Here is a 14,867-nt window from a genome sequence, read left to right on the forward strand (position 1 = left end):
TCTTATTATCACTCACCAAACTCTAGATCTAATTTAAAAATCCAACCATCAACAATCCAAGATTTAAATTCATTCTTAATATCTTTACATGGACAAAGAAAAATGCTCACAAGATATGATAGAAATACAAAAGTTTTTATATAATTAAACAATAACAAGATCAAAGTTCATGTATAAACAGTAATCACCAATAACAGTCGGGCAAACAAGGGGTTTTTCAAGAAATTTTCTCAATTTGTGACAAAAATGTTTAAGTATTTATATGTATGGTAATTTTGCACATGAATTTGATTTTTGGGACAAAAATTTCTATATCCCTTGAAAAAGGGTAAGACATCACCATAATCCAGTTAGGAAATAAACTGATCGTATTTTCCCCTAAACCTTAACCTATGCCCTATTACCAAATCTCTCCACAAACGTTGGAACTCGCATATAACCTTAACCGATTTTGTTTAACACGTGCCTTATAAAATACCACAAGCGCATTCTAGCATCTAACCGAAGTCGTCGCTAAAAATTAAAATCCGCAAGGACAGTTGTAGATACGCTATAATTCAATTCATACGCCACACCGAATTTTTGGAACTTTTAAGTACTGAAAAAATATATACTGATTTAGACTAATAAATAATAGAATTTTGAATAAAATTTTATTATTTATATAAAGAGTCAAGTTCCGGGTTTTGGAGTATCGTGTCTGGTGCTGATTTAGAAATATTTTGGGAAATTTCGGTTATTTGGATAAAAAATAATATAAAATGTACTTCTTTTCCTAATGAGAGAGGAGAAGGAGATCAAGGGAATACTAAAGAAGATCTTTTGAGTGACACCCTTTTGTGTGTATATAAATAAACTGCTTGTTGTAGTTAGTTTTTATAGAATTTGAGTTGAAGAGCTAAAACAAAGGCTTTTTGAGTTTCTGGTGGAGCTGGTGGTGGTGGTGTTGAGAGAACCGAGATAAATTGTCGAGAATTGTAATGGGTAGGTGCTAACTTTTCATGATTTTCAGTGTTTTTGTTGTTCTTGGTTTTGGTAGTCGTAGTCTTGGTAATACGAAAAAGTTAGGGATTTTTAGTTAGTTATATATGTGGTTTAATTCTACAAGTTGTTAGTGCTGTGGTATCTGTGCTTGAAGTTAACTCTTTAATTGGTTTTGTTCTTGGTATCTGGGTTTATAACAGATTTTTTCTGAACTTTTTTATGATTAGCCAGTTTGGTTCTCTAAATCCTAAGATGTTTGTGAGAAGTTCTTTTTAAGGATGATGCTACTTGATAATATTCTAACTTTATTCTCTTTTGATTGGTTTTGGTGATTCAGAATAAACGTCTTTTGTTTTTTATTTTCATCCTTTATCTAAACAATTTTTTTTTTCTTTTTTTAGAGGTCAGCATGAGCTTTTCACAGGACAGTGATGATCAATATGAGAAACTCATTAAAAGAATGAATCCACCCAGGTATTTATTATTTTCTTATTCTTCATTGTTTGAAGTTGAGTTGTTTTGAGATATAACATCACTTTGTTCATTTACCTTTTTGTCAGGGTTGTGATTGATAATGAAACTTGCAAGCATGCAACTGTGATACAGGTATGCCTTTGATTCTTTTCTCTCCCTGTACTCTTTCACCTTTAATTTTGAATGATTTTTTAAATTTTTTATCTTTTTCTCTCTTTATGGGACTTTTTGATTCTTATTTTGATTTGTGATGCTGCAGGTTGATAGTCAAAACAAACATGGAATACTTCTTGAAGTTGTACAAGTCCTTACTGATCTTAACCTCGTCATAACTAAAGCTTATATTTCTTCTGATGGAGGCTGGTTTATGGATGGTAATTAAGAATTTATCTTTTACTTACACCTCTTTCAACTTTTTTTTCCTTCTTGAAGATATTTTTTATTCCCCATATGTGGCGGTATCAAGGTCAGTCATGAGTTTTTTTCATCTTACCAGTTTTTAATGTTACTGATCAAAATGGAAACAAGGTTACAGATGAAGGGATGCTAGATTATATTAAAAAGGTGGGTTGGAATTGGTTTCTGTTTTTCACTTCACTGTTTATTGGTGTTTTTGATTGTTTGGGTTTATCTTTCAGTGTCTTGGGCCAGAAGATTGCTATTCATCTTCAATGAGGACTGTTGGGGTTAAACCATCTATGGACCACACAGCAATTGAATTAACAGGAAGTGATAGACCAGGGCTACTTTCAGAAGTGAGCGCCGTGCTCACTCACCTTAAATGCAATGTAGTGAATGCAGAGGTGTGGACACACAACAGACGGGCTGCAGCCGTGATGCATGTTACAGATGAGGAAACTGGGGGTCCAATAACTGACCCAGATAGGCTCTTTGTGATTACAGAACTTCTATGCAATGTACTTAAAGGTAGCAATAAATCTGGGGGAGCTAAGACTGCTGTTTCTTATGAGGTCACCCACACTGATAGGAGGCTTCACCAGATGATGTTTGCTGATCGGGATTATGAACGCACTGATGACGATACCTTGGATGAAAGGTTAAGGCCTAATGTGAATGTTGTTAATTGGTATGATATTGACTACTCAGTGGTTACAATTACAAGTAAAGATAGACCAAAGCTTCTCTTCGATACAGTTTGCACTTTGACAGATATGCAATATGTGGTATTTCATGCCAATATTGATGCTGAGGGGCCAGAAGCTTATCAGGTATTCCATTTTTTTTAACTGTTGTGTAGTTATGATTTGGAGCATTTAAACTTGTTTCGTTTTGATAATCATTTCTTGGATTAATTTTCTTTTATTTGTTTTTTGGCTTGTGAATGATTATTAGGAATACTACATCAGGCATATTGATGGATCCCCTGTAAAATCAGATGCAGAGAGAGAACGAGTGATGCAGTGTCTTGAAGCAGCTATTGAGAGAAGAGTATCTGAGGTGAGTCCACTATCACATATCTGAATTTGTGGTTTTTTTAATTTTTCCAGGGAGGTTCATATTTTTACTTTAACTGATGCATTGAGCAGGATACATTGCTGTATTCTGCAACTTTACATAAACTCTTATCTTTTGAATATATTTCAGTCCTAATTGATCTGATGCCTTACTTCTTTGTAGCCCATTACTTTGTCAGATTATGTTTTCTTATATCTATTTGTCTGTTGAACAGAGAACGTGCCTTTGATTTATTTTTAAACCCATTCTTCTAATCCTACTCCATCTAAGGAATATTTGTTCAACAATCAACTCAAAGGAACAGCTGCATATTAACAAAAGCTTTCTGGACATTTTTGGTCCTTTTGTTTTATTTTTTAATTTTTCATTATTAAGAGATTAGTCTAATTTGTCAATAAACTGTGTTCATTGCCCATCCAGGGTTTGAAGCTAGAATTGTGCACTAACGACAGAGTTGGGCTGCTATCTGATGTCACTCGCATCTTCCGGGAGAACAGTCTCTCTGTAACAAGAGCAGAAGTTACGACTAAATCAGGGAAAGCTCTCAATACATTCTATGTTCGTGATGCATCAGGTTGTCCAGTGGATGCTAAAGTCATCGATTCTATCCGGCAATCAATAGGCAAGAATAGACTTAAAGTGAAAGGCAACCCTGAAGACTTAGGACAAACATCTCAAGAATCCCCGACCAGATTCCTCTTTGGTGGTCTCTTCAAGTCTCGATCTTTTGTTAATTTTGGCTTGGTTAGATCCTATTCTTGAAGAATTTACTTTAGCTCACCTGATATACATTTAAGACCAATCTAGAATTCCACCTCTAGTCTTTAGTTATTCATCTTAGTTAGAAGGGTAACACAGATTTAGGAATATTAATCTCTCGAAAGGAAGGTATAGTAATAGGGAAGTAAGAGAGAAATCTTAAGCCCGTAAATTCCCCTCATATACCTCCTTTTATCATTTATTTCTTTACTAATGTTTTAGGGACTCAATCTGATGTTGGAGCCACAAAAGCAGTCAGTATAGACTTTTGTACATAATTTACTCTTTGCATTCAAATTAATATCTTGTGCTTGAGTTATTATATCCTCTTTTGATTTGGTTCATAGTTTAACTTCCTGTTTATCTTTGAATTTCATCACTTTGGATGGAGACATGCCCTTTAGAATGATACTGGCTTGTGAAACCCCATTTAGTATTTTGTTGAACAAGGTACCGATTTCAAGTTAGACAAATCAGTTCAAATATACTTTTCTCCATTGGGGTTTTGGTCCCATGGTGGCCAATCCAATTGGGAAACAGACCAATCTGGAATTGTGACTTGGATTTTTTTCGTTGAAAGGGTTGTTCTTTACTTTCTACCGAAATCCTTTTTGATTTGTGGAGCTGATCCATCAACTTCTTTCCCCCTTTGAAATGTTCCAACCAAATTTCTTTTCTTATTATAGTCCAACTGACAGTGATCTGTTTTTTTGACCAAAAGTGATGTCATTAAAGTGAGAAAAGGCTGAAGAGCATGCTTCTTCTCTTCTGAATGGTTTTCATGTTCACAGGTCATTCACCTTATCATCAATAGTTATTCCGGGTACTGCCACGTGGCTTCTCATTAGGTTGACTCAATATCAATTGAGGGGATTAGAGAATCAACAAAACTATATGCATATACTTTTAATTACACAATTAGATATGAATCAATATGATTTGTAATGGTGAGAGCTGCAAAAAGGAGAGAAATTAATTAAACAAGTAATCTGACGTGCCTCTGAGCATTCTGTCTCTGAAAATAAATGTGTGCACTGAACTGATTCCTTCCTCACATGGATGGAGGAACATCAACGGTGCAGGATTTCTTAAAGCAGCAGCAACTGTCACCCCCATTTCCTAATACTTTATTGCTCTCCTATTATCCAGTAATTTCGAGTTATTTTACATTTTGGATCCCACGTGTCACTCTGTAAATGGTCTGTGATGGGGGCAGGATGCAAATTTTGCATGCTCACTTTTATAAAACAAAGCTGTCCTCTTCTCCATATTAAATGCAGATTTCTGTATGTCAAAGTAATACATAGGAGAGTTTGATGATGATGAAGAACATTGAAAATAAGGGCAAACCGATGGAGGGTCAGGTGAAGACTTCCCAGGCTTCCAGATTGGTATTCATAAAGAATAGCAAGGCCATTATTGAGCAGGTTGCGAAAGCCAGCTCTAGGCGGAGCTAGGAGTCCAACTCCAGAGGGGTCAAATTAACAAGTAAAGATCCCATTCCTCTGCTGTACCCGCTTGTGTTGCCTTCTGTGCTAGGATCCTCGTATGTGCAAGAAGGAAATACTAAAAAAGTCATATTGAGCTAGTAATAGTAATAATCTCTTTGTAATCTAATTTCCTAGTTGAAAAATACATAAATAAAAAAAAATGATATAATACGATAAATGATAAAAAATACATTATAAAAATATAATTTTATAATTCAGATATAGATTATATTTAAAAAAAATACAAGAATACCAATCCAAGAAAATTAATTTTATCATTAATCTTAACCAAAATTTTTAATAAAAATTAAATTATAAATAAATATTTAGATTTTTAAAATTTCACTCAAATGTTTTTATTTTTTCGTTAAAACTTGAATGGGAATAGTCATTTGGCCTTTTAAAAAATTACTATAAATCGCTTTGGTACACTCGAAGTAGGACAACGCCATTGGCCCATTTACGCTTCAAAAATTAGTGCATTTGAACGCAAATTAAAGCAGGCGACTGACCGCCTGCATTTGACTTGATTAAATAATGGCATTTTAATTTAATCACGGACCGAATATCTGCACTCATAAAAAGTCATAGAATTATGCCTGTGAGAAACGACTCATCACAGACCAATTATAACCGACGATTCTACATCTTATTGGTCCGTTCAAGCTGAAAATTCATCACTGTCACAGCCATCTTCCTAATTGCGTATCGCGCGCGCACAGCCTACACGGCTGCGCTTATATTCGGTGTCACCTCTCCTCAATTCGATTTTTGGCACCTAAAATTGAAATTTTCCCCTCGTCAATTTTCAAAACCCAAACGTCATATAAATACAACGTCTCCACTTTCTGTTTTGCGTGAAAAAGGTCAGTTTATTGAATTGTTTCTTTCTTTCTTTATATCTTGGCGATAATTTTTTTTTTTTTGATTCTAAATTTTGCGAAATATGGAAAATTGTGATTGTAAATTAGGGGATTTTTTATGTTCTTATTGTTGGAAAGTGGATTTTATGTTTCTTATTATTGTTATAAGAAGTTGATGGAGGCTTTAGATTAAATTAGCGGCCAATTTTATCCATAACCAAACTTTTGGGATTTTTTTTGTTGCTTTTTTTTTAATTACGAACTAGAAACTGAAACCCACGTTACAGATTCACGTATCTGAAGATATATATGCTGCCAAATAAGATTATGGATTAGTAAATCATTTTATGGCTGACCTCGTCTTTGTGCCCTCATTTAGATAAAATTTTGGAATTTAGCCTGATGTAGGGCATAGTTTGGGTGTTAAATGGAAACGATCGTGTATATTTCTCTCACTTTATATAAGTAGCTTCAACAAATAATCTGGATTTGTTGGACTAACTTTTTATATGAATTGTTGGATATTGATTATCTAATATCATTTTGGGGTTGTGAGTTTGAGATCTCTCTCTATATATCTCTCTTTCTCTCTAAAACCTTTATATTTTTATTGTTCAGTTGAAGTAAATGAGAGGGGAAGGAGTTCTGAGAGATCATTCTCAGCGTAGAACATGGCCTAGGCAGCGAACTCTTAATGGCTGCTGGATGAAAGGGAATATTGATAATGTTGTTTACATTGATGTCGACAGTGAAAGTCTAGATAATGTCATTATCATTGATGTTTCTGAGTCTTTGCATGAAAAAATACAGGGATCTAATTTAGGGAAAGGTAAAAAAATCCATTTTGGGGGCATAATTAACATTGATGACGATGAAAGCAATGGTGTGGAGTATAATGGGCCTGATGTGGAAGGTGGTGCTGATTTGGACAGTGATACCTCTTCTAGCAAAAGTTTTCCTGCCCCTGGTTATGTGCATAGATTTGTGAACTTAGGTGATGATGAATGCCAGGTTGTCTTTGAAAGACATTCTGCATTCAGATTATCCAAGTGCATGCAGTCCTACCGTGGGAAGTATCCCAGCAGAAATCGTTATGGTTTAAGTCTAGAGAGCGAGAGTGGCTCATCCGATAGTGATTGTTCTGATTGTGAACTGATGGAAGGCTCTTTTGGAAAGCTTCATAAAGAGTGGGAAAAAGCGTCTATGAAGAGAAAATCTAATTTTTGTAGAGATAAATCTGGTTTAAAGGATCAAGCTAATTGTGTGAATGATGATGTTCATTCAAATATGGATGCTGAAGGAGAGAAAGGGGCTGAACAATACTCTGAAGCTTCCTTTCAACGTAAATCAAGCACCAACGATTCTACGAAGCAAAATTCTGCCTTTGTTCCAACAGATGACAGAGAGTTGGGCTCTTCTTCTCTAAATTCTGGATTGAGATGTTCCTTCATGGAATCTGACCAGAAATCTGGTCAGGAAAGTTTTCCATGGTTCAAACCTGGTTTAATGGAGAGAGTGCATGCTTCTCGAAAGAAGGCCACTCGTCAGTTCAGAGGAGAAACATTTACTAAAGATCCTTCCTCAAGCTCATCTGGATGTCAAAGTTTCAAGCATGCAGATGGTTGTAGTAGTAGTTTTCATGATGAAGAACAAATTTCTTATGGTCCTTCTTTCTTTCCCAATGAAGAACAGGGTGATAATCGATATCATACGACAAGAGCATGTGTTATGGGCAAACAAAAAAAATATACGGGAGAACGGTTGGATCCACAAGGGGTTAACTTGTCTTTCAATTGTAAAAAAACTAATTTGGAGAATGAAGACGTTTATTTATTCAAGGGCCAACAGTCTGGTGTGACACATGCCAATAATGAGAGAGTTGTACCAAGTGAGAAATGTGAAGAGTTTTCTTGGACAAATTCTAGTTGCTGCGTGTCTCATCAAAAGGCTCATAATGCTGGAGCTGGATTCATGGAAAAAGAGAAACCTGTTTCTGAGGAGCCCATGGTGTCAAGTTCTCGACCATCTTACGAAGTAGGAGCTGAATGTGGTGTAGCTCCTGAGCATAATGTTGGGGATGCCTTTGATGAATCTATCTTATGCAACCCGGAAGTTTCTAATGAGGAACTTGGCCAAGTAGACAAAGAGAAACCAGATTCTGACAGGATTTATGAATTTGACACAGAGTGTGCTGAAACACAAAGTAAGCAGGAAAATCCATGTTCGGAAGAGCTAAAGAGGCAGGTTATCGGTTCAACAGCTGATAGTCATCTACGTAATGGAAGGGATCCAATCCATGCTCAAAGTGACGTTGTCATACCTAATGTGCAAAATGATATAATTAGTAAACGTGAAAAACTCAAAGAGACTGTTGAATACAGGCGAGCAATGGAAGAAGAATGGGCATCCAGGAAGCGGCAGCTACAAATTCAGGTTTGGAACATGTATTAAGTTTTTTGTTATAGTGACAGAATGTGTACTCAAGCTATCCATTGCAATAATTCTTGCAATCATGGATTTTATAATTCTATTGCATTTATACCACTTCATCTTTATTAGCGGTAATTTTTTATTGTCTTTTGTTTCTATGCTCTAGTTTTATTAAAAAAGAATTTGGATACTTGTAGTTGTCACAAAATTGAAAGCCTTCTTTGTAAGCATATACTCATCCCCAAATTGTCACATTTCAGTGAAAATGTAATTCAAGCTCAAAATTTCATTCATATGATGGATACTGCAGTAACTATCATTTGTTAAAAATATTATTGTTATTTTTGTATATTTCTTTTAAAGATTTCCATATCAGCTGTCTGATTTTGAATTAAGTTTTAGAGCATGATTGCCGCTGCGGTAAGTAGTAACTGTCTTTTGTTAATTATGCCCTTGTATGCCTGTAATTGAAAGATTCTGTGCTGTGTGAAACGCTTCAGCTATCGTTTTAAAATATATATGCTGTGACGGAAAATGAACTCTTTATTCCACTGAAATTATTGTTCTTTTATTTTTTTAAAATTTTTTTTATACATATCCAAAGAGTTTCAACATCAAGGGTGTCATGGAGGCAGAATATAATACTTTAAACTCCATTAAAGATGAAGCTTGGGACAAGCTATTCATGTGTCCTATTACAATGACAATAAGACTACAATTCTGATTATGATTACTTTTTTTTTTTTTTTTTTATTTGCATAAGAACTGTTAATTTTTATATATATGAAAAAATTCTTAAATGGAGGTTTCTTGGCAGGGATTTATTTCTTTCTCACTGTTTATGTTCATTGTTATGGGTGAGGGCTATGATGGTAGTAAATATTTTTCATAGATGTGTTAGGAGTTAGTGATTGGAGCTATCTAGTCATAAAGTATCCAACATGCATGGCTTCAATAGAAGAGTGTGATATCTTATTTCATATTTCTGTGGCTGTAGTTGCTATGCTTTCTGGCTTATGCTGACTAAGTTCTATTGTTGCATGCTATATTTAATATTGTTCAGCATTGTGCTTGTGCACTTCAGAGAAACTAAAAAAAGAAAATTTTAGGTGTCTTAGCTGATTGATCATATTGTTTGACATAATTCTTACACTTTTTCAGGCAGAAGAGGCCCAAAGGTTACGTAAGAAAAGAAGAGCAGAAACCATTCGTTTAATAGAGATGGAGAGAAGGCAGAAACAACGGCTGGAAGAAATTAGGGAGACACAAAAGAAGGTTTGTTTTGATATTTTCAATCTCTTTTTGCAATTCTATACTTTTTGTTGCTATTTGACCCATCATGCTCATCTCTTTATTCTAAGGGACATTGACCAAAATGGCCTCATTTTGAGGCAAATTTTGGAACATAGTCCATTCCTAAATTTTTCTCGTAATCTGGTTACATAAATTCACCAACACCACCATTTTTACCGCTCTTAACAAAGGAAGAAAACCTAGAGTGAGGTGACCTAAGATTTTGAGAGAGAATGCCAAGAGATTTAGACAATGAATAAAATTATATTGCTTTTAAAGATTTTTAATAATCATATTGCATTAAAATCCCAATATTTCAAGAGAAATATGACATATATGAAAATTTACTTTGATTTTTGTTGTGTTCGACCTGGTTTTTGAGTGATGTCGAGCACCATCGTGTGACCATCAAGCACATTTGACAATTGTTGAGCATGACATATCTGACATATTTGAGCTCTAAATTTGAAAAATTAGCTGTCATTTCACATGCTTGACATTGTTTCAATCACCATTTGGTGTCTTTGAGTGACCATTGAGTGTGCTCTAGCACTGTTGAGCCAATATTACGAGGTAAATGAGTGGTCTTTTGGTCCAATCAAATTGAAGGTGGCTAGTTTATGAGGAAAAAAAAAAAAAGAGGAATGATTGTATTACAATTTTTTTCAAATTGTGTGGTCATTTTGGGGAATCTTTCGTATTTTTATTATCAAGATATTCATTTGTTTCCAACTGAAAACAATAAAATCATGTCATCTGTTAAATGATGCCAAATTTCAGGACGAGGAGAATATGAACCTGAAAGAGCAACTCCGTGTTGAAGTGAGAAAAGAGCTTCATAGATTGGAAACAACATGCATTGATATGGCCTCATTACTTCGTGCCTTGGGAATCCATGTGGGAGGCAATTTTCATCCCCTGTCAAATGAGGTATGTGAAATTCTTATCCAGTTTATGGGATGTTTTGTGTCTTAATTCACTATTAATATGGCAATTTGTGTGAAGTCTTAGTGACAAAGATTTTGGATTTGCTTGATAGCCGTTTCAATAGTAGTTTATTAATTGACCTTTTGCAAGAACTTTTTTGCATATTTGAGTCAGTTATAGAATTGCTGTTTGAAGTGTTTTTGCTTTGAAAATTATTACTACAAATTGATAGGAGTGTCTAAGATAATTGGAGAATTTGAATTCTCAATAAATGTAAGTGAATTTACAGAAATGTAAAAAATAGATATTTGTGTTAACCAAACAATTTAAAGAATTGAAGTAAAAAAAGAAGTTTCTGGTTTTCTAAAAGTTATTTTTGACCCTTCAGAAACCTCAGCAAACAGAATCTTATTCTGAACTGAACAACCATCGAATTTTATTTGTTGGCAGCATATATAGCCTTTCTTCATCTACTGTGGAAATGAAGTGATACCATTTGTTTTGAGCTGATTGGCTTATGGTTAACTGTTTTAACTTGTTTGAAGTCTTGTGAATTAGAATCACGTAGGTTTGGTTTATTTATTGTGTCTTTAGCCATGGGCAAGTGGCCATAAACAACTGGCCAATTTAAGTCTGTGAGCCTTTTGTTTTTATTAATATTTCGATGATAAAGATTAATGGCCTTCTCAGGTGCATGCTGCTTATAAACGAGCTTTGTTAAGATTTCATCCAGACCGGGCATCAAAGACTGACATACGACAGCAAGTTGAAGCTGAGGAAAAATTTAAACTTATTTCTCGCATGAAGGAGAAATTTTTATTAAATTGAATCCTAACAAAAGGTTATCAAAATATACACAATTCTTTTAGCTGGTAATGATTTCCATTGACAAGGTTAGTTTGTCAGATTTTTCTATACGGTACCAGTTAGGATTCTTTCGGTAGTTCTTACCTGGCGAGCAAAATTATATTTGTGAAGCTGTTGTAGTTCTCTACTTAGGCCGAAAATATTTCTAAACTTGTTTCTGTGCCTCAGAGGTCGTGTATGTAAGCCTTCTATTTTGGTCAGTATGAATTGCAGCTTCACGTTAGTATTTCACTTAAAAAGGCATGTTTGAGGAAAGCTTCACCTGTGAACCTTAAAATAAAAGCCTTACATATAAACGACCCGTGAACCTTAAACTGTCTCAATGTAATGAAGCCTGGTATGAGCGCCCAAAACAACATTATGTGGGAATCGATTTTACAATGAGTGAAGCACGATAGGAAGTCCATGTTGAGGGCGCATTGAGATAACTTGAAGTGGAGAGTGAACATAAGTTGGTGACAATGTAAACCTGTATCGCTGCAAAAGCATTGAGAGTGCAACCTTTGTTTCCATCAAAGAAAAGTTCAATCCCACACAGGTCCGAGGTCCCAAGCCAAATGGACAAAAAGCTGCCATTTTGTTATTGGTAGCTTTAGCCACTCCATCTGCAAATCTCTCTGGTTTGAACAGGAAGGCATCTTCTCCCCATATTTCAGGATCATGGTGAAGTGCTAGAATTGAAACTGTGATATCCACATTAGCTGGTACAATAACACTTCCCAATTTGACTTGGGATTTGGTTTCCCTTAAAATGCCAACAGCCGGAGGATACAGTCTTAAAGTTTCATTGATTATCATACTCATCTACAAGGAAAAGAGAGAATTTTTATAAGAAACTGTAACACCAAGTAAAATTTGATTGAAGTCTGTGATTGCTTACGGTTTTTAATCTTGAGATGCTATTTGGAGTTGGATTTGCTTGGCCAAGAACTTCGAGAACTTCCTTCCTAGCTTTATCTTGCCAATCGGAATGGGTTGCAAGAAGTAAAACCGTCCAGGAGAGAAAGCTTGCGGTTGTTTCATGTCCACCAACGTAAAATGTCTTACAGTCATCTATCACATCATCTATAGATATTCTCTGAGTCTGATCTTCATGGTGACAAGCCGTCAGCAGTAATCCAAGAAGATCACTGCCATACCTATAATCTTCTCCCCTGCTCACATTATTTTCTCTCTTCATTATCATCTTAATAATGGAGTCCTTTATATCTTTCTGGAAGTCTGTCTGCTTCGATATCATCATTAGTCTTTGCAAGTTTACTGCAACAGTCAAAGTATCTTCAGAATTTAATTTGCTTGCTTTTTATAGTGATTTTTTTATACAAATTGGGGATTTGGAAGGATAAAACTTACCCAAGTACAGGAATCCTGACTTTGAATGCGTTTCTGGTTAGGATGAAAGCCATCTTTGTCAACATATCAAATATCTTCTCCCCTTCCTTATAACTGCTCCCAAATGCTGTCTTGGAGATTACTTCTGATGTTAAAACCTTGAATTCTTTGAATGCATCAACCTCCTTTCCTTCATAATGTCCCCATCTTTCCAGCATCATCTCCACACTGGCAATCATTGCTTGGATCATATTCTGAAAGAGCAACCATTAGATGTTGACTTAATTCAAAGGGATAAAGTTCAGAGATTTTACAAGAATACAGGCTATACCTTCAAATTCTCCGCATGGAAAGCATGGTTGGCAATTTTCCTTTGCTTAAACCATTTTTCACCTCGAGCTGATATAAGCCCGTCCCCTAAAATCTTTTTCGCAAAATATGTTAAATCTCTTTTTCGATATTCTCCACCTTCTTTGCCATTCAGTATCTCTTTGATCAGATCAGGTTCAGTGACTATTAATTGAGGCTTCGGACCAAACCAGAAAAGGAAATTTCTCCCTACACATGTACAGATTCGTGGATGAAATAATAAATAAAACTAGTAATTCAATTGCTAAAGCTTTTTTTCTCAAGTTATTTAGATTGGTGTTTACCATAAAGCTTGGTCCAAGAGTGAACATGGGGTTCAATTCTGGGTAATATGTGATTTGATAATTCCATGGGCGTGGCCATGATTTCGTTCCTCATATGAAGGATCTCTTTGGTGCTTCCATAAATGAATTTGTAAGAAGGACCTTTGATACCTTGTGACCTCAACTTAGACTGTATGCAAATCGGAGTCCACCAAAACTTGTTAATGAACGTGATGACAACTGACAGGAGTAGCAAACACACAGCGCTTGAAAGGTAGACAATCATGGCTTCCATCACCACATGTAGAATCAGTCAACTAGTTTAGTTTATGGATTCAAGTTCAAGTAGATGACTAATCCCGTAAGGATCTTCAAATATCTTATATTAATGAATTCAATGGACACAAGTAATACACATACCATAAACAACTTTACGTGATTCACAGAAGTTTTACGAACAAGAAGACACCAATTTCTCTCAGTATATATAAAGAATAGCAATTTATTACCTTAGCTTCCTCTCTTAGCTTTCTGATCTTCCGCTTCCTGTAGTAGGATTCTATGCTCTCTTTGATCTTATCCCTAGATAAAATAAAATTTTAGATTAGCGAATTTATAGAAGGCCAAGGGACTTATTCCCGCCCAAGTTTTGATGCACTTCCAAACTCTTACCTTCAACCTTTTAAAAACTCCAATACCTACTTATCATCCAATTTCTATTACATTTAGCTATTAATTGGAATGACAAAAACGTTATTTCATCATTAATATTAACAAATATAATGTTAACCTATTTCCTCCCGTATGTTTTGAAAATTGGTAATTTCATCTCAGTTTCAATTTTTCTAGTTTTAAAAAATAACTTTTTTCTCTATCTTAGGTTTTTTTTTTCTTGTCTCTCCAGTCACTGTCTTTGTCTACGACAATGTCTCTTTCCACCTTAAACCTTCACCAACACTCTATCTTCTTCCTTGGTGGTATCTTCGATAATTCTATTATGATTTTCGATTGAAAAATAAGTGAGAGATATGAATCTCTAGTTTGTTTTTGCGATGTCGTCACCCCTCCTTTGGTGGTTGACGATGTCACATCGAAGGAGGAAGGAGAGGGTCAATTCCTCAACCTTTTCCTTTTTTGATTTGTGCGTAAGAACGTTAGATTTTTCCTTGGATTTCTTCAAACGAAAAAACAAACATCAGATTTCAGTTGCTTGACTTGATTATTGCTGATAATGTCAGCTCTCTTAGCTGGCAACGTCAACTGTGCCTTGGATTTCTTCATCGGCCAAAGATGAAGGGAGTCACCAGAGATGGAGGGAGAAATGGTGAAGACAAGGGTGC

The 14,867-nt window shown here is 35.2% G+C and overlaps 3 protein-coding genes across 4 annotated transcripts; 2 read left to right on the plus strand and 1 right to left on the minus strand.

The window, feature by feature from the left end:
* The first annotated feature begins 693 nt into the window (after positions 1–693).
* On the plus strand, positions 694–4,015 carry LOC123215404 (ACT domain-containing protein ACR4-like). The gene is made up of 8 exons (XM_044635476.1): positions 694–984; positions 1,386–1,458; positions 1,545–1,590; positions 1,718–1,832; positions 1,955–2,022; positions 2,097–2,687; positions 2,812–2,916; positions 3,355–4,015. The coding sequence occupies exons 1-8, from the start codon at positions 981–983 to the stop codon at positions 3,694–3,696; spliced, it is 1,344 nt and encodes a 447-aa protein (XP_044491411.1). The 5' UTR covers positions 694–980; the 3' UTR covers positions 3,697–4,015.
* A 1,845-nt stretch (positions 4,016–5,860) lies between these two features.
* On the plus strand, positions 5,861–11,763 carry LOC123216507. 2 transcript variants are annotated; one of them, XM_044636933.1, is made up of 5 exons: positions 5,861–6,049; positions 6,665–8,479; positions 9,638–9,751; positions 10,550–10,699; positions 11,387–11,763. In XM_044636933.1, the coding sequence occupies exons 2-5, from the start codon at positions 6,674–6,676 to the stop codon at positions 11,522–11,524; spliced, it is 2,208 nt and encodes a 735-aa protein (XP_044492868.1). In that variant the 5' UTR covers positions 5,861–6,049; positions 6,665–6,673; the 3' UTR covers positions 11,525–11,763. The 2 variants fall into 2 exon arrangements, with proteins under 2 accessions (XP_044492868.1, XP_044492869.1); XM_044636934.1 differs by having other exon boundaries at positions 5,863–6,049; positions 6,857–8,479.
* A 45-nt stretch (positions 11,764–11,808) lies between these two features.
* Positions 11,809–14,144, minus strand: LOC123216508 (cytochrome P450 CYP749A22-like). Its single transcript, XM_044636935.1, is given in 7 exon segments — positions 11,809–12,367; positions 12,444–12,779; positions 12,781–12,823; positions 12,917–13,149; positions 13,227–13,453; positions 13,549–13,828; positions 14,037–14,144. Coding segments are annotated over 6 exon segments (1,542 nt in total). The 5' UTR covers positions 13,823–13,828; positions 14,037–14,144; the 3' UTR covers positions 11,809–11,938.
* Between the last annotated feature and the right edge of the window lie 723 nt (positions 14,145–14,867).

Source organism: Mangifera indica, chromosome 5 (genome assembly GCF_011075055.1).
Source record: "Mangifera indica cultivar Alphonso chromosome 5, CATAS_Mindica_2.1, whole genome shotgun sequence".
NCBI lineage: Eukaryota > Viridiplantae > Streptophyta > Magnoliopsida > Sapindales > Anacardiaceae > Mangifera > Mangifera indica.

What these genes read in the sequence shown, in the direction of transcription:
- LOC123216507 (XM_044636933.1), top strand. Translation starts at nt 6,674, where the DNA reads ATGAGAGGGGAAGGAGTTCTGAGAGATCATTCTCAGCGTAGAACATGG. An exon ending in AGCGGCAGCTACAAATTCAG is followed by an intron (nt 8,480 to 9,637) that starts GTTTGGAACATG and finishes ACACTTTTTCAG; the next exon opens with GCAGAAGAGGCCCAAAGGTT. An exon ending in TTAGGGAGACACAAAAGAAG is followed by an intron (nt 9,752 to 10,549) that starts GTTTGTTTTGAT and finishes GCCAAATTTCAG; the next exon opens with GACGAGGAGAATATGAACCT.
- LOC123215404 (XM_044635476.1), top strand. An exon ending in TGGAGGCTGGTTTATGGATG is followed by an intron (nt 1,833 to 1,954) that starts GTAATTAAGAAT and finishes TCATCTTACCAG; the next exon opens with TTTTTAATGTTACTGATCAA. An exon ending in TGCTAGATTATATTAAAAAG is followed by an intron (nt 2,023 to 2,096) that starts GTGGGTTGGAAT and finishes TTTATCTTTCAG; the next exon opens with TGTCTTGGGCCAGAAGATTG.